Genomic DNA, 24,720 nt, shown 5'->3' on the forward strand with positions numbered 1-24,720 from the left:
TTATACCTCCTTGGTTTCTGAGAACTAAGAATAATGTGTGTAAAAATGTCAAATAAAAGGTGCTTGGTATATATTAGTTACGTTTCTTTTCCCCTGCCAGTTGCTGCTATTTAGTTATCATACAGGGTTGCAAAGAAAAGGCAAATAGAGTATTCGGTTTGTATGTGTGTAAACATATGAAGATTAACTGGTAACACAAAGATTCTTCATGAACAAATTTTAGTGATGAGCTGGAGAGAATATTGTACTCTGAAAACTAAAGACATAGATTAAACTTCTCTCCTGACAGGCTATGGCCTTACTAATTATATGTTATAATAAACCTAGCTATATCTTATAGAGAAAATAAATGTTATTTGCCTCTAGTAGATACAGCAGGATTTTTTTATTCCAATACAAAATACAGCTTATTGTTATTAAATAATGTTACTTTCTGTTGTTGTTGATGGCGTTTTCATTAATATGAGATCATGAAAGAATATTTTTCCCCAAGGGTAGATACCATATGTGCTACAAGTACATTTTTTTTGGAATGAAAGAATACATGTGACATTTACCAAATAAATGGACTTTTATTGAAAACTTTGCTCTTTTCTTTTTTAGGTGTTTGGCAATCAACTCATTCCTCCCAATGCACAAGTGAAGAAGGCCACTGTTTTTCTCAATCCTGCAGCTTGCAAAGGGTAGTTCCGTTTGTGACTTGTTATATACTTGGTTTTTCTAAGGGGGAAAGAAATCACAGACTATCAGGCAGCTAGTGAGATTGTGTGGAATTGGAAGAACTAGGTTTAGTATTCTTCTAGCAATAAGATTCATTTGTAATGTAGAAATAACAGTTAAATGAGAAATAACTATAAAACTAATGGACGCTTAGCAAACTTGTGTAATTGAAGTTTAATAATCATTCCAGGATTAACACCTGCAAAGATGTCTTATTTGCTTGGAAGTAGTCCCCTCGGGAGCGACTGCTGTACTGCTAGGACGTAAATCCTTAGGCCATCTCTGTCCACAGGATGTTCAGAAATGGCCAAGAATACTGTGGACTTGGGAGATCAGAAATGTTCTTTCCAAAAGGGATGATCCTTGAGCTAGGCCTGGGAGGAAGCAGGCAGGAGAAGACTGCCCATTCTTCTCAGCTGAGGAAACAGCCCATGGGACAGGGGCCTGAAGACAGGAGTGACCTAGTTATGGCTTTGTTATGACACAGGACAGCCTTTAACTGATCTGGCTGGCCTGGAAATGTCACGTGGGAATTGTGGGAATCAAGGTGTGAAGAATCGTTGAGACTTGGGTATATAATGATTTGATCATGGCAGTTCGTTGATTATACAAATGAACCACACTAAAACGTGGAGAGGCTGTATGTAGGGGTGGGGAGTGGGTGTGTGGAGACTCAAAGTCTGTTAAGGAAAAATAGATAGGCAAAACATTTTTTTTTACAATGTTAGATATAACTATTATTCAGTTGGAAAGGTGAATACAAAGACCTTGATGGCTTTAGAATACATAATTAACATTTTATTTTGAAAAAATAGTCAGAATTAAAGGGTTGAGTGTTAAAAAGTGATATCTCTTATGTCCCTAATGTCCAGAACTATTCTTTTTGGCTTTTTGGGGATCAGAAAATTAGTAGGCTGGGTGCAGTGGTTCACGCCTATAATCGCAGCACTTTGAGAGCCTGAGGTGGGCAGATCACTTGAGCCCAGGAGTTTGAGACCAGCCTGGGTAACATGGTGAAACTCTGTCTCTACAAAAATACAAAAATTAGCTGGAAAAAATACAAAAATTAGACACACGTGGTAGCATTTACCTGTAGTCGCAGCTACTTGGGAGGCTGAGGTGGGAGGATCACCTAAGCCTGGGAGGTCGAGGCTGTAGTGAGCCATGATTGTGCAACTGCAGTCCAGCCTGGGCAATAGAGTGAGACTCTGTCTCAAAAAAAAAGAAAAAAGAAAATTAGTAAATATGTATTAAATTGGATTCTATAGGATCTAAGTCAAATGACATTAAGGTAATAACAACAACAAGAAAGATAGTTTGGGCTGAATTGTAAGTGGTAGGCATAATATTGTCTGGAGTAAAACACAGGGTCTCTGAAGTCAGTTTTTCTAGTCATTTCTTGAGAGGGAGTGTGACTTCACAGACAGGAGGACACATCTTGCTTTATTTCTTTGTAATTCAGTGGTTTAATTCAGATTGTCTAACCAGACTATTCTGCCTAACTGAATCATATCTGCTGGGCTTTGTTAGAGCCGCTTCCCTCCCCCATAAACGCACCAGTCATAATGCCTATTGATCATTTTTGTTTAATATCAATACTAAATCATACCAACAAATCAACAAGCCCTAATATAACACAGTCAAAATACCCAAGATAAGTAAATTGTCAGTGGTGGCCTGTGGCTGAAGATAACAGAGAACTCAGCCTGGGTCTGGGAGTTTGAGGAAACTGGTCTGTTTACTGTTTTGCTGCTTACTAGCTCTTTAATATTGTGGGAGTTAATTCACTTCTTAAATCCCCAGTTTACTCATCTGTAACATCAGAAAGGCAATAGTACAGACTTTAAAAATTATTATGTGGAATAGGGACCTTTGGTATTAAATGAGATAATGCTTATTAGGCACAATTTCCATTTCATAATAAGCACACAATGTAAGAAATATAAACTGCTGAAATTGTTACTCTTGACCATGGGTTAGGTTCAGAACAGTCTTCACTTCACTATCCCATCCTTCCCAGAAGCTCTTGTACCTCTCCTTCGGCCTACTTCAGTGTAACTGTTCTATTCCTTAAGAGACCTAATAAATTAACAACTTGCTAATTTCTGATGAAACATGGCAATTTGTTTAAGCAATAACCAGTTATTTTGAGTTCCTGCTTCTAAGAGGTATCTACATTTTTTAAATTAATAAGCAAATTTTTCAGAGCAATTTTAGGTTCTTTTTACATGTAAATGTATTTGCATTTTTAAAGGTAGATTCTTGTTTAAAACTATAACATCTTTATCTAAAGGTAAGCTAAAATACTGCCACTGAAGGAAAGTCTTTTCTAAAGGTGTTGTCTCCTTTAACAAGGTGAATCGCTGCGTGCTTCTAGGAAAGTCTGAAACTCTCCAGCATCCTTTTTTTTTTCTTTTAAAAGCTTTCACTATTTAATTGCACTATTTTTGTCATCATGGCTCTGTCCTGACACATAATTTATAATTTATCATGTAGCTATTTCATTATGTAGTACTGGTTTAAAACTACATAAGAGCTTTAAGAAATAAGATAACTGTGTGTTTAGCATTAATAAATAATACATAAAAGAGTAATTATTTTTTGTGTGTGCCTGAGTCTGGAAATTGCTATAAGTACCTAAGGTTTTTATTTAGCCTCGGTGCTATCTCACCCTTAATTATGTAATAAATAATTTATTTCTTACTAGTAACACTTGTTTTTCAATCTTTTATGTAGAACATTAGAAGGAAAAAAGTCTTCACCTTCATTTTAGAGGTTTTCTGAACTTATAACATCATATAAAAATGTAAATAAAGACCCAGATATTCTAACCTGATTTCTTAAGCAAACTCAGAGGAGGTTACAGATTTGTTGTGATTGATATGGCAGATTGAGACTTCTTCAGAATTTTGCTTTCAGGAAATAGATCTGATCCACTTCCAACTGATCGCTTCCTGTCAATCTAGTAGTGAAAGCAACCCTGGAAGGAGAATTGTTTGCGGTATCACTAGCTCAGTGCTTTAATGTTGGGTTAAGCCCCCAGAAATGGTGAGCTGGAAAGGAGAAATTGTCATTTACCCTTTTATGTTCATTCTAATAATAATTCAGAGCAGTAGAAAGGTAGAGAATATTTAATTTGCTTATAATACACTCAGGCCCTTGGTTTGAGATATTCTTTTGGATGGTTCTTAAGAAACTTTGTGCAAGCCTCTCAATTTCTATTTTAATTCATAGTAAGAAATGATTTGTGTTCTATATGCCATTTGGTGGTTCTTTTTAGTTTAAAGAATATTGAGTTTGGCCTGTGCATAACCATACGTGTTCCTCATTAGCTGCCTTTGTAGCTAAATATAAAATGTCTGTTCTATAAAATATCCTTAAATTCTTGTATAAAGTATCCTTAAGGTCAAAGGATACATCCTTAGTTTAAAAATAAGAAAGAGGACTGAGTAAATGTGGATATAAAAATTAGGTGTTTGACATTGATTGAAAGTACTGGATTTTTTTTCTCCTTATGTAATAGTTGAAATATTTGAGTAAAAGACAGGTCAACTAATTGGTATGTTTTAACATTAGTTTGACTTTGAGACTGTGCCATTGGTGGAAGAGATTGTTTTGCAACTTCTGGATCCCTAGATTCCTAGACTGTGTTTTTGAATTCTGACCTGAATTGGACAAGAGTTCACTGTCAGAATGATATGCATAATACTTTTGAAATATGCAAACTCTTCGAAGGCTGTTTTTTCTCTTCTTATAAGACATCGTGTTGTTTCCTTTTCCTCAGAATTTACATTTCTACATTTGGGGCAGGTTTATTCATTCATTTGTGCATTAATTCATCAGATACTTAGTAAGTACTTTCTAAGTATGCCATACATAATCCTAGAGGTCAGGGGATTCAAGGATTAATAAGATTTGGCATTTATTTTTGGAAAGCTTCCAGTCTAGTCCTGACAATAGTCTTGGAAGTCTCTAATCACCATACAGTGTGAAAGTCACGAGCAGAGGTGTGTATAAGGTACTAGAGGAGCACAGAGAGGGCATGACTGTGCCTGGGAGTTTCAGACAAGCTTCTGGTGAATTAATAGTTTTGTCTGCTTTGTCATGTTGTATTCCTAGCTCCTCCACCTGTGTCTGTCACACAGTAGGTGCTCAATGAATACTTGAGTGAATCAAGCATTGTTGCCTGAATGGAACCATATCTAGTGTTCGTTCTTCCCATAGAGGAACTACAGTGTGAACTATAAGCCTCCCAAATGGATAAGAGCTTATTGCATTAGATAAACGGCAAATTCTCAGACGCCCCAGAGTTTAAGGTTCTATTTTTCCATTCATATTAACTCATTACTTGTTAAACTTTCTGTACTTGAACAAATAAAGGAAACCCGTATTGTATAGTCTTTCTTATTCTGCCCTGAAGAAGACTGTAAGGCTTTTTGTTCTTCCTCTTGATAACCTGTGTTAAAATGTTTGTATTTTTTCCTTTGTTTACAGAAAAGCCAGGACTCTATTTGAAAAAAATGCTGCCCCGATTTTACATTTATGCGGCATGGATGTGACTATTGTTAAGGTAAGAATGGCTCCTGAATGTTTATTTCACCCAAACAGCTGCCTCTTATAACAACCTCTTCTTTTGGCCTCTTAGCAAAAATTGCTTGTCACAAGAGCAAAGAAATTAATGTTGTATCCTGTTCTGACAATTAATAAATGTAGTTTTGTTTTTTTCCAAATAGTGTCAGCTTTTCATTTTCAGAATAGGATTGGATGGAGGCTTGGAGAACTTGATACCTTTCATCTGAGAGATAGGATGTGGAATTACATCTCTTGGAAGATGAAAGTTGTTATAGCTGTAAGAATTCTTTTCCTGAAAATACACAACCTTCAAGTTTGAGTAATTTAATTTCTTAGTAGTTCCACAAACAGGTAAACGATTTTCTCTCTGGTAAGGAATTATCTTTGGTGAAGAATTTTAAATGGTAAAGCTTTAGAATTTGTGAGATATAGTTAAGAAGAAAAGGAGGCAAGCATAAATTACAAGGAATTGTACTATTTCAAAGATGCAGAACTCTACTTGTTGAATTTTAAATGAGATATATGTACATACGTGTAAGTACGGGTAAGTACATACGTGTGTATATAGTGAAAACCACTCTTACTGTGGTTATAAGTCTGTTGACCAACTTCTAATATTGTACACTTCCAGGAAATCATAGAAGTTAAAAAGGATCATTTAGTCTAGTTTACCATGCAATGTTGAACCCTCTTTTCCAACTTTTCTGTCATGATTTTCCAGTTGTTTGCCCCTGGGGATAGGAGAAAGGGGAAGAAAACTAACATATGTTTGAGTACCTGTGATGTGGCAGATATGAGAGACCCTAGTATGGTTATGTGAGACTGATGTTTGTTTCTTCAGTGATTGGTGAAACTCACAGGTAAAACCATCTGGATCTGGAGCTTTCCTTGAGGGGAGATTTTCTTGTGTGTGTGTGTGTGTGTGTGTGTGTGTGTGTGTGTGTGTATGTGTATGTAGAGACAGGATCTCACTATGTTGCCAAGGCTGGTCTCAAACTCCTGGACTCAAGCGATCCCCCTGCCTTGGCTTCCCAAAGCACTGGGATTATAGGTGTAAGTTACCATGCCCAGCCTTTTTTATCTTTTTTTAATTTTCTTTGTACATTAAATTTCTTTAACAGTTCTAGAAGTACTCAGGTTTTATTCTTGACTTAATTTTTGTAAGGTAAATTCTTCAAGGAATTTGTTTCATCTAAATTTTCAAATTAATTGACATCAGGTTGTTCATAATATGTTCTATGTAACCTTTAAATTTCTATAGCATATGTAATGTCTCATTTTCATTCTCAATATTGTTTATTGGTACCCTCTCTTTTTCCCCTCAGTAGTCTTGTGAGAGGTTTGTCAATTTAGCCCTTGCCAAGAACCGTTTTTTGGCTTATTGATCCTCTCATTTATATGTTTCATTCATTTCTGATCTTTTTTTATTGTTTCATTCATTCTACTTTTTAAAAAAATTTTTTCTGCTGTGCTTTTTCTGACATTTTAACTTCATTGCTTATTTCATTTTTACCTTTCTTTCTTATTGTATGTATTTAAGCTATAGATCCATTCTACTGCTTCAGCTGCATCCTATACTTTTCGATGCATAATATTTTTATTATTTATTTTTAAATATTTTCAAATTTTCCTTGTGATTTTTCTTGATCTGTGTGTTTCTGAATTTCCAAATCTAAAGTTTTTCTGATTGTCTTTGTTAATGATTTCAGACTTAATTGCATTTTGGCCAAAAAATGTAGTCTATAAAATTCTAATATTTTAAAGTTTGTTGAAATTTGTTTTATGGTCTAACATGTGCTCAGTTTTCATAAATGTTGTATCTATGCCTAAAAATAGTATATATCAATTATTGGGCACTATGTTCTATATATGTTCATTAAGTCAAGTCTGTTAATTGTGTGGGTTCAAATCTTCTATGTCTTTACTGATTTTTCTTCTGTTTTAACTATATAAATTATCAAGAGGGGGTGTTAGAAATCTCCCACTATAATTGTGGATTTGTCTATTTCACTACATAGATTTGTCCATTTTTGCATTTTGTATTTTGAGACTTATTAGATGCACTAAAGTTTCAGATTATTTCATTTTTCTTACATTTTGACCCTGTCATAGAATGACTATTTTTAGCACAAATACTGCCTTTTGTGATAGTCTATCTTATCTAGTATTATTGGTAATTTATACTAGCTTGCTTATTTTTAGTTTTTGCCTGGTATAATTTTTATATCCCTTTATTTTCATCTTTTTTCTCTCCTGAGATTGTAGATGTATTGTTGATAAAAGCATGAAAGCAGGATATTGTAAAGCCCATTTTCTCATCTTTTGACTTGACTGTTTAATTCATTCCTACATTCTATACCAGTTATCTATTGCTACAGAACAAACGGCCTCACTGTATTTCTGCTTATGATTCCATTGATCAGCAGTCTCGCCTGGGCTCATAGTGGCGTGGCTGAGGAAGGGTGGTCTTCGATGGCTTTACTCACATGTCTCCAAGTGGATGCTGGCTGTCCCCTGGCTCATGTTGTCTCCACTACGTATCTTCACATGGTAGCTCGGTTCCCTGAAGTCAGTTACAGATATCCTCTAATTTTATCCCTAAATATTTTTAAACAAATAAGAATACTTTTATATTTATCTACAGTGCCATTTTCATACTTAGCAAAAGTAGTGATTCTCTTTTATCATCTTACACTATCTAACCCCATCTTATACTATCAAATGTCCTGTGACTCATGTATTTGTGATTTTTTCCAATTTAAGATACTTATCAATTATATGCAAGTACTAATATGTACATTACATATACAGAAAATAGACATTTAAAAGGATGAGATTAAAAAATAAATAGAAATACTAATGTTTACTTTTTATGCCTCAGTAGAAACCACTACTCTTTACAGGGTTTATTTTCTTTCTTTTGGATTAGCTTTTATTTTGAAATAATCTCAAACTTATAAAAAAAATGTACAGGAATATACAAATTCCCATATCATTTACCCAAACTCCTCAAATACTGTATTAACATTTTACCATGTTTACACATGCTCTCTCTTTACGTGTATGTGTGTGTATATGTATGAATGTGTATATATATATATATATATGTATATATACACACACACACACACACACACATATTATTTTCTGGCTTGTTTGAGAGTAAGTTTCAGATATTTATCTCTAAATATCTATATCCTAAAAACAAGGGCACTCTGTTATATAACTGCAAGAACAGTTATCAAAATCAAGAAATTAACATTGATGTACTATTATCTTGTAGAATTTTTTTTTTTTTTTGAGACGGACTCTCACTCTGTCACCAGGCTGGAGTGCAGTGGCACGATCTCATCTCACTGCACCTCCCGCCTCCTGGGTTCAAGCGATTCTCCTGCCTCAGCCTCCTGAGTAGCTGGGATTACAGGTGTGCGCCACCACACCCAGCTAATTTTTGTATTTTTAATAGAGACAAGGTTTCACCATGTTGGCCAAGATGGTCTCAATCTCTTGACCTCGTGATCTGCCTGCCTCGGCCTCCAATTGTTCCGTGAATGTCATTTATAACAAAAGAAAAAACACTTTTTCTTGTTCTGCATCCAATCTGGGATCACATGTTGTATTTAGTTGTGATATTTGTTTAGGCAACTTTAAAAAATTCCTTAATTTTTTTTTTTTTAAGAACGTCCTTCAGTTTGGGTTTATCTACTGTTTTGTTATAATTAGACTCAGATTATGTAGTTTAGTGGAAGTACCACAAAATGTTATGTCTTTCTCAATGCATAATATATGTATGACAGTCCTGTGAATTCTTTAAATTAAATTTTTAGCTTGAGATTTTTCAGATTATCCAGGTAGCACGCATTTCAGTTACTTATGTAAGGACTAGCCTAAAGTTGTGGATTCTCAGGGAAGATGTTTATCCCTTCATTTAGCACCAAATTTCAGAACACGAAGGTTTATTTGCAGTGCCCTGGGAATCGTCTAGGAGTATGAGTGAGTCAACCTTGTTTTTATTCTCTCTAAACTGCACATGCAGTCTTTTGGGTCCTGGTTTATAGTGGGATGTGGTTCTGTACTAGATTCACTAATCTTGAGCAGGTCCTGGGATTTTTGTTTGCTTTTCCTAGAACCTGATGAAACTTTGAAAACCAACATTCAGATCTACCTGGTTTACTAGATGCCCTCAAAACATTTACTGCGTAGGTGCTAGTTTTATATTTAGTGTTCCTTACTTTATTCTCGTTTATTGATGCATCAAAGATGTTTTCATTATTTTACTCAGTAGCTTTAATTTTCAATGGTAGGGTACCTAGCCTACCATTCTTTTAGAAATAGAATTGTAGCACTTCACATAGCTGATTTTATTTAAGTCACATAAAGCTCAGTGAAGTTGAGTGTTATCATCTTTATTTTGTGAATGAGGAAATTGAAGATACAAACATCTAGAAACCTGCTTAGTTATACAATTAGTAGTGACAGAGCTCATTTAAACCCAGGTCTGTCGACTCTAAGGCATATGCTTTCTACCTTAGGCTTTGTCTCCCATTTGACATGAAACCTCCAAGACAACCTATTTCATCTTAGGATAGCACTATTCGAATATTCTTCCTAATTTTGAGAAGAAATCTGTTTCCCAAGAGTTTTTACACATAGGTCAGTGGTTTTCAACTCTGGCTGAATTATCAAATTACCTGGAAATGTTTAAAAATATAAGTTGTACCCAGGTCACACTCCCTAGGTATAACTAATGTGGAGTGGAGTCTGTCTGTATTTACAAAATAATTTCATTCATTCATTCACTTGTTCATTTGTTTATTCATTCCCAGGTGATTATAATGTGTAGTTGGATTGAGAATCATTGACTTCAGGCTTGGTTCTATCCCATGGGTTCATGTGAAACAAGCCTAATCTTTCTTCTGCAAAATAGTCTTTGGAATAATCAAGAATGTTATCCTGATGCTCCCTTGAGCCTTCTGTGGTTTAAACATTTCCAGTTTCTGTCCAGGGGTAATGGTTTCAAATCTGTCACATTCCTGATTGTTCTCTTAGATATTCTCCAGTAGTGCCCAGAAATGAGGTATGGGCTATTTAAGGAAGAGTAAAGCAAGACCACCAAGTCTCTTGTTCTGTATACTATTCTTTCAAACAGCTCAAGCTCAGAGTCTTTTGTTGTTGTCGATATGTCATATTTTGAGTCATATTGGACTCATTATCTTGTTTGCTATGTACCATCAGGCCACTTTATAAAAAAGTAGACTTTATTTTTTAGAGCAGTTTTAGGTTTAAGAAGAATTCAAGAGAAATCACAGAAAACCTATACTCCTTCTCTGCCCTGCCCACAATTTCCTGTATTATTAACATCTTGTGTTAGTGTTATACATTTCCTACAATTGATGAGCCATTATTGATGCATTATTATTAACTCAAGTCCATAGTTTTCATTTGCATTTGCTCTTTTCATTTGCATAGTTTTCATTTGCATTTGTGTTGCACAGTTCTATGGGTTTTGACAAATGCATAATGCATTGTGTTCACCATTATATTATCAGACAGATTAATTTCACTGCCCTAAAAATCCTCTCTGTTCTTCTGCTGTACCTATTCATTCTTCCCTCCACAGCTGTTTTTACTGTCACCATACTTTGCTATTTTTAAAATGTCATATAGTTGGAATCATACAGTATGTAGTCTTTTCAGATTGGCTTCTTTCACTTAGCAATATGCATTTTAGGTTTCTCCATTGTGTTTTCATGGCTTGTTAGCTCATTTCTTTGCTGAGCAATAGTCTATTGTCTGAATGTGCTACAGTTTATCCATTCACCTACTGAAGTACATCTTGGTCACTTCCATTTTAGCAACTATGAATAAAATTGCTATAAACATTAGTGTGCAGGTTCTCGGGTGGACATAAATAAGTTTTCTAGTCATTTGGGTAAATGCCTAGGAGTGCTTTTGCTGGATAATATGGTAAGACTATGTTTGGTTTTATCGGAAACTGCCATTCAAAGTGGCTGTACCATTTTGTATTATTACCACCAGTGAACTAGAGTTCCTGTTGTTCCATATCCTCGTCAGTCTTTGCTATTGTCAGTGTTTTGGATTTTAGCCACTGAAATAAATGTGTAATGAAATCTCATTGTTTTAATTTGCAATTCCCTAATGACATATAATGTTGAGTGTATTTCCATATGCTTATTATCTATCTGTAGATCTTTGGTGAGGTGTCTGTTCAGATCTTTGCCCTTTTAATTGGGCTGGTTTCTTTTTGTTGAGTTTTAAGAGTTATTTATATATTTTAGATGCAAGGTGTTTGCTACGCATTTTGCATATATTCTTTCTCAGGCTGTGGCTTGTCTTTTTATCCTTATAATAGTGTTTTTCATAGAGCAGAAGTTTTAAATTTTACTGAATTTTAATTTATCAATTTTTTTTTTCTTTCATGGATCTTGCTTTTGGTGACGTATCTAAAAACTCATCACCAACCCCAATATCACTTAAATTCCCTCCTGTGTTATTTTACCTTTAGGCCTATGATCCATTTTGAGTTAGCTTTTTTGAAAAGTATAAGGTTAGTGTCTAGATTTTTTTTCTGGGAGGGGGCAACTGTTAGGCCACTTTTTTATCCTTCCTCTTTTAGTGCATTTGGGATTTTTTTTCTAAGATCAGAGCCTCAAATATATTAATATTATCTCTATTAATCTTTGAAATTATGGTCTGTCAAATCTGTCAAGATCTTTTAAAATTTTTATTCTTTTATTCATATACCTTTTCACATTTATTAATTTGTTTTTACAAATATTTATTTAGTGCCCGCTATGAGCTAAGCCTTGTTCTAGGTATTGGGGATATAGTCTTAAGAAAATAAATTCCCTATCTGTCCTTAAAGAGCTTCATTTCAAGGTTTGAAAGCAAGAATGCAGGTGAGAAACAAATATGTCAATAAATGTGTAATTTGTCAGATGGCGATGAGTGCTAAGAAGAAAGATTAAGCAGGGTAAGGAGACAAAGGCTAATAGGGGTGTTATTTTACTGCAGATGGTCAAGGAAGGTGGGTCTGACAAGATGAGCTTTGAACAGACACCCAAAGGAAATGAGTTAGTCATGTAGATGCTTGAGGAAGAAGTATCACAGTATCACGAGCTGTGATACTGCATGTCCAAAGGCCCTGAGGCATGTGTGTATTTGACATATTTGAAGCATGGTAAAGAGGCCAGTGTATTTGGAGTGAAATGAGCAAAGGGTGAGAGTAAGAGAGGATGAGGTTAGAGAAGTAAGGAGGGGCAAATGTCAGCTTTGTATCATTTATGTATCTAGTAAATTACCTTTCACTTCCATTGTTGACAAAGTATTGCCTAAGAAAAGGCTGAAGGGGGACCCTTAATGAAATGTCCTAGGAATCTTCCAGCAAGTTGACATCATTCCAATGAGCATCACATTTTGGACATAGATATTCAGTTGGTAGCTCATCCACTTACTTGTTTTCTAGCATGTTGTTTCCACATTTCTTCACCTTGTCCACAGGGATATCATCAAGTGACTTGCCAGGTGTCTTGCTAAAGACCTGATGTAATGTGTCTGTCTAATTTCCAAGATCTACTGATGTAGCTAATCTGTCAAAGAAGGAAATGAGGACAGTATGAAATCACTTGGCCTTAGTGAGAACACAGGCTAATTCCTCATGATCACTTATTTCCGGGTGTTCATGAACCATCCTTTTCATCAGGATTGACATACATACATTTTTTTAAAAGTCAAATATTTGCGAATATGTAACTATAAAGCCCATAATTTTATTTTTAGAATAAAAGTGGAACTATTCATCCTAAAATTAGATGGTGGTATTTTAAGGAGGCTTCCTTTTTCCTCTGTGTTCACTGTGAATTAATGTCATATAGGACTTACTGGCTCAGATGCTGGAGTCTTTTCTTGCACTAGTTGGATGTCCAACAATTCAATTCAATTCGATTCAATTCAATTCTGACACCAACGCCTGGAGTTAGTACAGACTCCAAGGGGTTAAGGGCTCAGTTTCACAAGACTGTCCACACTTCAGGCGCCAGTCTCACATCCTGGGGAAATGGTCACCTGTTCTTCTGACCTGCCAACTACAAATCCAGGGTTCTCCCAACCCCCTCCTCAGGTTCGGTAACTCAAACTCAGGAAAGCACTTTACTTAGTTTACCAGTATATTATAAAGGATACTACTCAGGAACAACAAATGGAAAGATACATAGGGCGAGGTATGGGGGCAGAGGGATTGGCATAGAGCTTCTATGCCCTCTGTAGGTATGCCTCCTCTCAACACTTCAATGTTGAGGTATTTGCTTCCAGCCTGGAAGCTTCCCACACTCCATTGCTTAGGAAGGTTCCTTTAAGCAGGCATGATCAATTAAATCATTGGCCATTGGTGAGTAAACTCAATCTCAGGCCCCTTGCTCCTCCCTGGAGGTTAGGGATGGGGCTAAAAGTTCCAACCCTCTAATCACCTTGCTGGTCCTTCTGGTGACCAGCTCCCATCTTGAAGCTATTCAGGGGCCCACCAATCACCTCATTAGCACAAACTGGCAAGATTGAGAGGGTCTTGCTATGAATAACAACAGACATTTTTATCACTCAGGAAATTCCAGGGGTTTTAGGAACTCTGTGCCAGGAACCAAGGACAGAGACCAGATACATATATATATATATACACACACACACACGTATGTATGGTTTTTTTTTGTTTGTTTTTTTTGTTTGTTTTTTTCCTGAGACAGAGTCTCACTCTGTCGCCCAGGCTGGAGTGCAGTGGTGCGATCTCAGTTCACTGCAACCTCTACCTCCCAGGTTCAAGCGATTCTCCTGCCTCAGCCTCCTGAGTAGCTAGGATTACAGGCGTGCATCACCATGCCTGGCTAATTTTTGTATTTTTAGTAGAGATGGGGTTTCACCACGTTGGCCAGGCTGGTCTTGATCTCCTGACCTCGTGATCCACCTGCCTTGGCCTCCCGAAGTGCTGGGATTACAGGCGTGAGCCACCGCGCCTGGCCCAGATATATATATATTTTTACTATGCCATAGGTGCTTAAGCCCATCTGAAATCCAGACATTTAATTTTTGTCTATTAGTATGTATAGTGTGATATCAATTGGAGGGAGTGTTTCCTATTTTAATATTAGTTGCATTATGTCTATTGAAATTTAGTGTTTGGTTTTAGAAGTATACATATTATTGGTGGCTTAAATGGTTCATTTAAGTCTATGTATGTATCTGAAATCAAATGGTATCAATAAAAATGGTAAGTCTTAGGCATTGTTTTGTGACTACTTTGAATCATACCTGTATTTCTTTATGTATGGTCATAACAAAACAATAATAACCTCCTTTTATTTAGTGCAATACCAGTTATGAACAGTTACCTTACCAGTTGCTTTACATACTGCTTTACAACTGTTTTACAGAGAAGCTATCATTATTCCCTCCCTCAACACACATAATTTCAGTGATGAGGAAATTAAGATCCATAGAATTTAAGGTCACTCAGCTAAAGAATAGCAGAGTTGAGATTTAATCCAGGTCTCTTGGGCTCCGACATCTGTGCTCTTGTCATTACATCTGCTTCTCCCTATTTGCGTGTACACTTGACTTCCTATAAAGGATGTAATAGAATCTGCACTGGACTGGAAATGATGCCTTTGACTAGCTAGCTGTGTAAGAGACAAATTATTGGGTTTGAATTTTATTTTCAAAGTATGGAGGTGACTAGATGGTTTCTGAGGTCCCTCTGGCTCTAAAAGTGTGAAACTGTAACAACTATACATAATTGCTTTGATAGCTATTTTTTTCATGTCTATCAGTTATGTAAAATTTACAAAGACAGTCAATGTAAAACTTTAAAGAAGATATCCCACATTTTTAAACCTTTAACCTTGTGGCTGTAGGTTGATAAACTCACCAAAGGCTTCCTTGGTATTTCAGACAGATTATGAGGGACAAGCCAAGAAACTCCTGGAACTGATGGAAAACACAGATGTAATCATTGTTGCAGGAGGAGATGGGACACTGCAGGAGGTATGACTGTTTTTCTCTTTGAAGCTATTTTGAAGGTGAGAAAAATGGAAATTAAATCCTAGAGCAATGGTATGTTGTAATTTAAAGAAATTTTGTATTTTAATTCATTATTTTAGGATTGTTGCTCTCTAAAGCTAGTATAGCTTTAAATTTTTCTCATGCACTTCCATTTCATTGCTTTTCGTAAACCCTCTACCCAGCACATAGAAAGATTTTTGTATTATCATATTTAAGTTTGACAATATTGAATATAACAGAAGAAAAAATGGTGGTGGATGGGATAATCTTGTTATATTTTGAAGACTCTTATGAAGTAGCCCTGTTTGTAATGGAATCATAGTTTCCATCAGCAGGTATGTTTCTTATAAAATAAACAAATAGATATTCAGCTATCCATTCTCATGTCATTTCCATTACATATAATAATATACTACATTAATAGGAAGAGGTATACGTTAAGATACATGCATCTGCTTTTGTTTTAATATTGCATCTTCTCAATGAGATACCACTATGCACCTATTAGAACGGCCAAAATTTCAGAACACTGACAATATCAAATGCTGGCAAGGATGTGGAGCAACAGGAACTCTCATTGTTGGTAGGAATGCAAAATGGTATAGCCACTTTGGAACAGCTGGGTGTTTTCTTACAAAACTGAACACACTGTTAACATACAATCCAGCAATCATGCTCCTTGGTATTTACCAAAGGAGTTGAAATCCTGTGTCCACACAATTGCACATGTAGCAGCATTATTCATAATTGCCAAATCTTGGAAGCAACCAAGATGTCCTTTAGTAGGTGAATGAATAAGTAAAGTGAGATATATTCAGACAATAGGTATTATTCAGCACTAAAAAGAAGTGGGCTATCAAGCCATGAAAAGACGTGGAGGAAACCTAAATGTATGTTACTAAGTGAAAGAGGATAGTCTGAAAAGACTACATACTGTGTGATTCCAACAATTTGATATCTGGAGAAGGCAAAACTATGGAGGCAGTGAAAAACGTCAGAGGTTACCAGATGTTGAAGAGAGGGATGAATAGGCAGAGCACAGAGGATTGGTAGGGCAGTGAAACTATTCATTATGATACTGTAAGGGTGAATACATTTGTGTTATACACAAATTTGTTTAACACAAATTTTTTTTGTGTGTGTATTTGTTATACACAAATGTATAAGTGTTATACATTTGTGGAAACCCATAGATGTACAACACCAAGAGGGAACCCTAATGTAAACGATGGACTTTGGGTGATGATAATAATGTGTCAATGTAGGTTTATCAATTGTAACAAATGTGCCACTCTGGTGAAGGATGTTGATAATGGGCGGAAGGTTCACATATAGGGGGCCAGAGGGACATGGGAAATCTCTGTATTCCTCTCAGTTTTGCTGTGAACCTAAAACTACTTTTAAAACATAAAATTTATTAATAAAGATACCCTTAATGCCTACTTTGGTCCATTAAGGGCAGTAAGTATGTTACCCTGCAAGTACTCTTCTTTTCTAGCAGCAGAGTAGTGTATTCATTATATTTTGGAAACCCCTAAAGAGCCCAGTGCAGGTGATCCCACGCACTGCTTAATTATTCAATCCTGTATACTATAATTCATATTCATACCTCATTTCTGATTGCCTGTTGTCCCCATTGGTTGGTTTTACCAGTGTTCAGGGATCAGAAGCTAACAGCAGGGTACTGTCCTATGTTTGACTTAGTCATTACGTGAGTGTTAGTAAGCTTCTTTTAAAAAGGCTGTGCTAATGATGATGTAATTGTTTTTATGGCTTTTTAATGAAGTGTGAAGAATATTGATAGCATGCCTACAAAGAAGGAAGTAGACCTCTCAACAGCCCCATTTATTCCTGAAATTCAGTGAGGCAGGAGAAGATGAAGGGAGGAGACCTGGGTCAGGTTTTACTTTACAAAATGTTTTTAAAGAAATTGTGTATTTGGTATAATTACAGTCATATAAAAATATGCACTGATTAGAAAAAGTATTGGAGGGAAATATATCAAATATAAACAAGTGATTAATAATTGGTTATCTGGGGCCGGGTGTGGTGGCTCATGCCTGTAATCCCAGCACTTTGAGAGGCCAAGGTGGGCGGATCACCTGAGGTCCAGAGTTTGAAACCAGCCTGACCAACATGGCGAAACGCCGTCTCTACTAAAAATACAAAAATTAGCTGGGCATGGTGGTGGGCGCTTGTAATCCCAACTACTTGGGAGGCTGAGGCAGGAGAATTGCTTGAACCCGGGAAGCAGAGGTTGCAGTGAGCCGAGATCATGCCATCGCACTCCAGCCTGGGTGACAGAGCGAGACTCCATTGCAAAAGAAAAACAAAATAGTAATAGTTGGTTATCTGGCATGGTGGAATTATGAGAAAATTTTTTTATTTAGGTATTTTTCACAGTTTTTACAGAATACTATACTTCTTCATATTTGTCAATAAGAACGATTTGTTAAGTGCACACTCTCTGAGTGTAGCAAAGTGCTTTTTTCCTATATGTGTACTTTATAGTAGTAAACTAGGGTTTTCTGTATAATTGATGTGTACATCATATTTATACCCATTTTATAGAACTTAAAACATATTTTTACTAATACGACTTGGAGTTTTTATAATTATTTTATCTTAGCCTTTATTGTATTGTTGATCCTAGGTCAAAAATAAAATCTAATTTAGCTCTGATTGTATTGGAGAATACTACATGTTTTAAGATCCAATGCATCTTTTAACAGAGCTTCTAAGAAGAAAACAGGAGTAAGTTTATGGTCTATGAAAATTGAATCCAATTCTTTTATTGTAAAGGAAATACATATTATTTATAACAATGTTTTGTTATTACATTTGTAGGTTGTTACTGGTGTTCTTCGACGAACAGATGAGGTGAGCATTAAAGAGTAATTGCATTTTAACTTTTATTTTTCTGTTCTTTTTTATTGCTTTTCTTTTACTTTTTTTTCCATTTTATATTTTAAAACGGGTACAATTTGTGCTTTCTTGAATTTTAGAAAAGAAAATACTGCTACCCATGTCATAGAACACGTATATTAACACATGGGGACTTTTCTGGTTTGGTAATTGATGATATCCAATAACTCTGACAATAGTTATTTAAAATTTTGTTATGGAATCTTTTTTTCAAAGAACTTTTTCATAAAGAAATTGTGGCATATTCATATAGTGGGAATCATCTAACAGTAAAAATGAATGAACTAAATGTACAAATATCTACATGGCTAAATCTCAAAAGTTTTGAAACAAAAAAAAAAAGCAGGTTGCCCAGTTATGTTATGCATTTCTACAATGTTTTAAAATTCAGAGAACAATACTATGTATTGTTAATGGATGCTTAGATACATAGCAAAAGAATAATAATGTGGATGAAAAGGAATCACACAAACCTCAGGATAAGGGTCTCCTGGGAAGGGAGAGAGGAGAATAGTTTTAGAAGGGACTTTCATTGTATCTCTGTCATTTTATTTCTTGAAGCATATGAAGCAAAAAGGTAAATGTTAACATTTGTTAAATATAGGTTGTGGGCACATGGGTGTTTTTGTAACATTATTTTATGCACTTTTCTACAATAGCTAGAAGATCCTTCTCAGTCCCTTTGGTAATAGTACATTGTGTTCAGAATTGTTTTGAACCTTACAGTATCTATTGTATGTGTGGCATTTAATTAAGTTAACTGCTATGCCAGTACCATCTATTACTTGAACTTCTTTGCCTTATTTGTACTTAAGATAGTTTATAAAGCACCTTCACCTGTCGTTGGTCACTGTATAAATGGTAGACATTTTTAGTTGAATTTTATCTGCAACTTTATCAAATAGTGTGACAATGTAATACAGTCTCTGTTGCCCTAGTGCATTGATCTATTATCTTCAAAACCCTCATTATCTTAACCAAATTTCTTTCAAACAGTTGTCATTAATGAGTACTAAAATATTTTTTCCAAATTCTGAGTCATTTTGTTTTCATTGACTGCCTTGTTTTAGAAATTACCCACCTAGCTTTATTTGATTACTAGTCTAAGGATGTGGAAAGGAGATGGGGAGGCAGATACAGGGTCAGTTATTTGTCATGGTGGACACACCTGTGCTTCTCCATTAAGCCTAATTTTCTGATCATAACAATACAACTTTCCTCTTCTTTTTTCCCCCCAGGCTACCTTCAGTAAGATTCCCATTGGATTTATCCCACTGGGAGAGACCAGTAGTTTGAGTCATACCCTCTTTGCCGAAAGTGGAAACAAAGTCCAGTAGGTTGTCAATGTGGGGAATTAGCATTTGTGGGTGAGCGAGCCTGGGAATGAAAAATTTATATGTATGCTATAACTTTCTTGAGTTTTGATAACCTGAAACTTCAAATAATTAAGAGGAGGACCTAGATCAGAGTTCAACCTTTCAGTTCATTGGGAAGTTTCCCAACTTGGCTGTGGGTCTCTTATAATAAGTCTCCAGGTCAGGTAGGGAGGTGAATACTTGATGTCCTTTTGTCAGTTATGAAGATAATATCCCTGACCCAAACCGTTTTTGTGCTTGTACATTGTAAGATTATTTAGTGAAGACAGATTTATGCTGATCATTTGTTTGCTTTAAGTATATGCAATGACAAATAACAAGTCCCTTGTGAAGACTGAACTAGTAGCCTGGCTTCATTATCTTGATATTAAAAATAGCTAAAACAAGTAAATATAGCCACATCCTTTTGGGAATACTTAAAGTGGTAGACAAAGTAGACAGGGAAAGCAGTGTAGCTCTGACATCTAAATTAAATTGCTGTGAGTCTCACAGTGTTTTCGGGAGTCAAGCAAGTTGTTGGTATTATTGTTCTGTTTTGCTTAAAGGCATTATGTAAACAAAGCTCTGCTCTTTCAAGAAGATAGGAATCTTGAATCTGAGCTTTGACAGTGATTAATAACATCATTTTGAGCAAATACTTGTCAAGAAGACCCAAATAAATGGAGAGATAGCTGAGAGATCAGTTGCCTGATGGTTAACGTAAGCTTTGTGACACATTGGAGGAAGTCAATAAATAAATATTTGTTGCATGATTTAATGAAAATTTTCTCATGATTTTTCTGGTTATAATCTTCTGGAATAAATAATACCCAAGTGATTTTCTGTTTTGGTTAAGGGTTTTTTTTTCTGCTTTGGAATTCTTTGATTAGGCTGGATTTTGTGAATTTATTTTTGCTATTGTAATTTTAGGAGTCAATTGTATCTCTTTTAACTGTTCTATATGTTAATAAGCATCTTAGTCCAGTTTTCAAAACACTAGGCATACACACATATATATATGTCAGATCTTCCTTCAAACTTCTTTCATATTTCAAACCTTAATATAATGGGGATTATTCAGCTATTCATTAGCCATCCTAAGGGCCTAACTACAGGAGAGGCCATTTCAGTTGGCCATCCTTTTTTTTTTTGAGACGGAGTCTCGCTCTGTAGCCCAGGCTGGAGTGCAGTGGCGCGAACTCAGCTCACTGCGAGCTCCGTCTCCCAGGTTCACGCCATTCTCTTGCCTCAGCCTCCGAGTAGCTGGGACTACAGGCGCCTGCCACGACACCCGGCTAATGTTTTGTATTTTTAGTACAGATGGGGTTTCACTGTGTTAGCCAGGATGGTCTCGATCTCCTGACCTCGTGATCCACCCACCTCGGCCTCCAAAAGTCAGTTGGCCATACTTTTTATTCTCGGTTTAGAATTTCTGAGGGGCAGTAGATAATGACAGTTAATTGCTCATATTTTTGCTTTTCCAAGATGAATCCTGTCTGATTCAGGTGTTGGTTACATTGGAGAGCTTGTCTTCTCCTTGTGTCAGTGTAGATTTTTTGAATTGCTTTAGCTAGTATTCCAAATAGCATATGTCATTGATCCAAGGGTAGACCATTTTCCTTGGAGACCCCTTGCCTGTCCAAAAGCTAATTTACACAGAGTGTGGCAACCCCCAGGGTCTGAGAGAGTCTTCAGTTTGGGGGAACTGATTTTCCCTCGTAGTTAAACTACTGTTGTTGCTGCTGCTATTTATAATTTAAAAATTTATAAAACTTAATTTATAAGCATGCCCCAGGGCTCTTAGGTAATCAAGGAAGTCTGTCCTGAGTTCAGAGTTCTGTAGGCCTCATAAAATGTCAGAAGCCTAAGGCTATTTAAAAAGAACAAGGCTTTGCTTTTTGCACTGCTGTCAAGATTTGTTGTACCATAGTTACTACAGAGGAAAAAAGAATTTTGAATTTGGAATGTTGCAAGTAAATAATCTGAAAAGTGCTATTCCATGCTACAGTGCTGCTTTATTTAGAACTTTTAGTTATTGGCAGGAGAATGATAAATTATAGGTTGCAATTTGAGCTGTCTTCTGCCAAGCAATTTAGGAAAAAAATTTAATATAAAAAGACTTTATGAGTTACAACAATTTTTTTTTTTAAGGTCAGCCTCTCAAAGGCATTTACTAAATTTCTCAGTGTGTTAAATACTGTTCAGAATAAGTACAGTGCTTTAGGATCCTTTCTGATAGCTTTTTTCAGAATTAATATATTCATATCAAATTAACTTAAACTTGTGAGCGTGCTGCTTGCTTTCTCCTAAACTGAAACTCATATTCCAAACTGCTGCCTACTTCCCAAGTAGCATCTATATTGGAGAGAAAAAAATGGTATAAAAATGAGTTGATAGAGAAACATGAGAAAGTATAATAGTTTCAGCTAGAGTTTAATCCAAGCATTTGAGTTAATGTGTATATCTTGGGATTTTAAAGTATCTTAAGTTGTACCTAACTTTGTTAGAAACACTGGTTTAGGTGGATTTGATTCCTTAGGTGTTTACATTTAGTCCTGAGCACATTGATGTGGAGGCCTGTAGAGCACCCAGATTTTAGATGTGGATTTTTTCTTTAGGAATCCATTGATATCCATTTGATAACTCCAAAGCAGCCTTACAGGTTAAGTTACCACATCTTTGGAGACAAATTTCATTTTGTGACATGCTGGCTCTGTCCTCTTGGTAATTTCATTCAATCTCTCTGAACCTCAATTTCTCTTACATGCGTTTATCAAATGCACACTAGTAGTACCTACTTCAGAAGACTGTTAAAAAGCTAAAGTAGGTCTAGTTAGGTAAGTGCAATTATGCCTAGTAAAGTGGACTTTATTCATATTTATTAAAAATTCATTTGGGGGGACAAACAGTAAATAAATAGGTTGACTACAATTACTGAGTCTAGATTCCATAATTAAATATAAATCAAAACAGATAAGCCTCTATTCTATTGCTAACTACTTCACCTAGAAAAGTTTTTTTTGTTTGTTTGTTTAAAAAAGGAAAGAATGTTTTGTAGTCATTCAAATCAGTTACCATAGGATGGCAACAATTTCTGTGAAATTCACAGTATCAACCAGTTCTGCACATAGCAGAATAGATTAGGAGGCGCCCTGTTTGGTTAGGAACTGCCCTTTTTTGAATGGAAATTAAAGTACTTTCTAAATGACTTCTACTTGTAGTTGTACTTAAACTCCAGACAAAATAATTATTTTATTAATAATAATTCCCATATTTATTTTTCCAAAATATAGCTATGTAACAATGGAGGCAATAGGACACTAACACTGATATACCTTTACAAAAACATGAAATACATACAGATAAATCCAACAAAATATGTGTAAGATTTATATGATGGAAACTACAAATCAGTGAAGAGAGAAATCAAGAAGACCTAAGTAAATAGAGATACTTCTGTGTTCATGGATTGTGAGGCTTAGTACTGAGATGTCATTCTTTCCAAAACTGATCTATAAATTCAATACAATCCCAATCACTGTTTCAGAAGGCTTTTTGTAGAAATTGAAAAATTGATTCTAAAATTTATATAGAAAAATAAAGGAAGTAGAATAATCAAAATAATTTTGAAAAAGAACAAAGTTTAAGGATTTACCCTATCTAATTCCAATACTTACTCTAAAGCTACAGTGATCAAAACAGTGTGGTGTTGGCAAAACAAGAGACATAAATCAGTAGAAGAAAGAGTCCAGAATTAGACCCACCACATATGGACAATTGATTTTTCAACAAGGGCACCAAAGCCATTCAATGTATAATAAAAAAGACAGTTTTTTTTCAACAAACAGTATTGGAACAGTTGAACATATACAAAAAGTAAACTTCAACCCATACCTCACACTATGTCTAAAATTTAGCATAAAATTGATTGTAAACCTATATAGAAAACCTAAAACTGTAAAGCTTCTAGAAGAAAATCTTTAGTCATTAGAGAAATGCAAATTAAATCTACCATGAGATGCCACTATGCCTCTATTAGGACAGCATAAACAAGAAAAAAAAAGCAAACAAAAACCCGTCAAATAAATGCAGCAACTGAAACTCTTGGATATCATTGGTGCAAATACGAAATGGTAGCCACTTTAGAAAATGGTTTGGCAGTTTCTTGTAAAATTAAACATATACCTACCATATGAGCAGCAATCACACTTATAGGTACTTATTCAAAAGAAATGAAGGTATATGTCTGTACAAAAACCTATACATGAATATTTATAGTAGCTTTATTCCTAACTGCCAAAAACTGGGAACAATGCCAATGTCCATCAACTGGTGAATGGATAAACAAATTCCAGTACATCCATACAATGGAATATGGATAGTCTATTGATACATCCATTCATAAACAATAGTGTAGATGAATTTCAAGCTCATGCTAAGAGAAAAAAGCTGAACTGGAAAGGCTCCATATTTTTCGATTCTATTTTATGACATTCTGGGAAAGGCAAAACTCTAGACACAGAAAACAGTAATTGTCAGGAGCTGAAGGTGCAGGGAGTGGATTGGCTACAGAGGGTTATGAAGGAACTTTTTGGGATGTTGAAAATGTTATATATATATTTGTCATGGTGGTAGTTATATGACTGCAGCATTTGTCAAAACTTGTAAAACAGTGTACCTAAAAGTATGAATTTTACTGTGTATACATCATACCCCAGTAAATCTAACTTTAAAAAAGAAGTTACACTTCCAGTTTCCAGTTCCACATGTAAGGAGCTTGGAAGTTGTCACTCTGTCCTAACAATAAATAAAAAGCTGAACAACCTGAAAAGTCAGCAACTCTTCTTGTATCTGAAGGAGAAGGTAGGACATAGGGCAAACTGCTGCCCCCAAGACTAGAGAAACAGGGGAACACAGGGGATTTTGACTTAACGAAGACACACACTGGAAACCACTTTGGAAACCAGTGCCAGGGTAGGAAAACCTGACCTGTAATTGATAAATTGCTGAGGCTCAGTGCGATCAGCTCTGAGAGGAGTCCCAGTCTACTGGGATCCAGTCATAAGGAGTCCCCCACAAT

At 35.6% G+C, this 24,720-nt stretch overlaps 2 protein-coding genes across 3 annotated transcripts in view; one reads left to right on the top strand and one right to left on the bottom strand.

The window, feature by feature from the left end:
• Window positions 1–24,720, top strand: part of AGK (acylglycerol kinase) — a 103,117-nt gene that overhangs the window by 44,534 nt on the left and 33,863 nt on the right. For both annotated transcript variants that reach the window (NM_001131400.1, XM_009243295.4), the window contains exons 4-8: window positions 604–683; window positions 5,215–5,290; window positions 15,250–15,342; window positions 18,208–18,240; window positions 19,524–19,618. In NM_001131400.1, coding sequence (NP_001124872.1) covers window positions 604–683; window positions 5,215–5,290; window positions 15,250–15,342; window positions 18,208–18,240; window positions 19,524–19,618 — 377 coding nt within the window. The remainder of the gene's footprint in view (window positions 1–603; window positions 684–5,214; window positions 5,291–15,249; window positions 15,343–18,207; window positions 18,241–19,523; window positions 19,619–24,720) is intronic.
• DENND11 (DENN domain containing 11) overlaps window positions 15,308–24,720 on the bottom strand; it is a 90,821-nt gene continuing 81,408 nt past the window's right edge. Inside the window, exon 10 of the mRNA XM_054559905.1 lies at window positions 15,308–15,366. Coding sequence (XP_054415880.1) covers window positions 15,308–15,366 — 59 coding nt within the window. The remainder of the gene's footprint in view (window positions 15,367–24,720) is intronic.

Source organism: Pongo abelii, chromosome 6 (assembly GCF_028885655.2).
Source record: "Pongo abelii isolate AG06213 chromosome 6, NHGRI_mPonAbe1-v2.0_pri, whole genome shotgun sequence".
NCBI lineage: Eukaryota > Metazoa > Chordata > Mammalia > Primates > Hominidae > Pongo > Pongo abelii.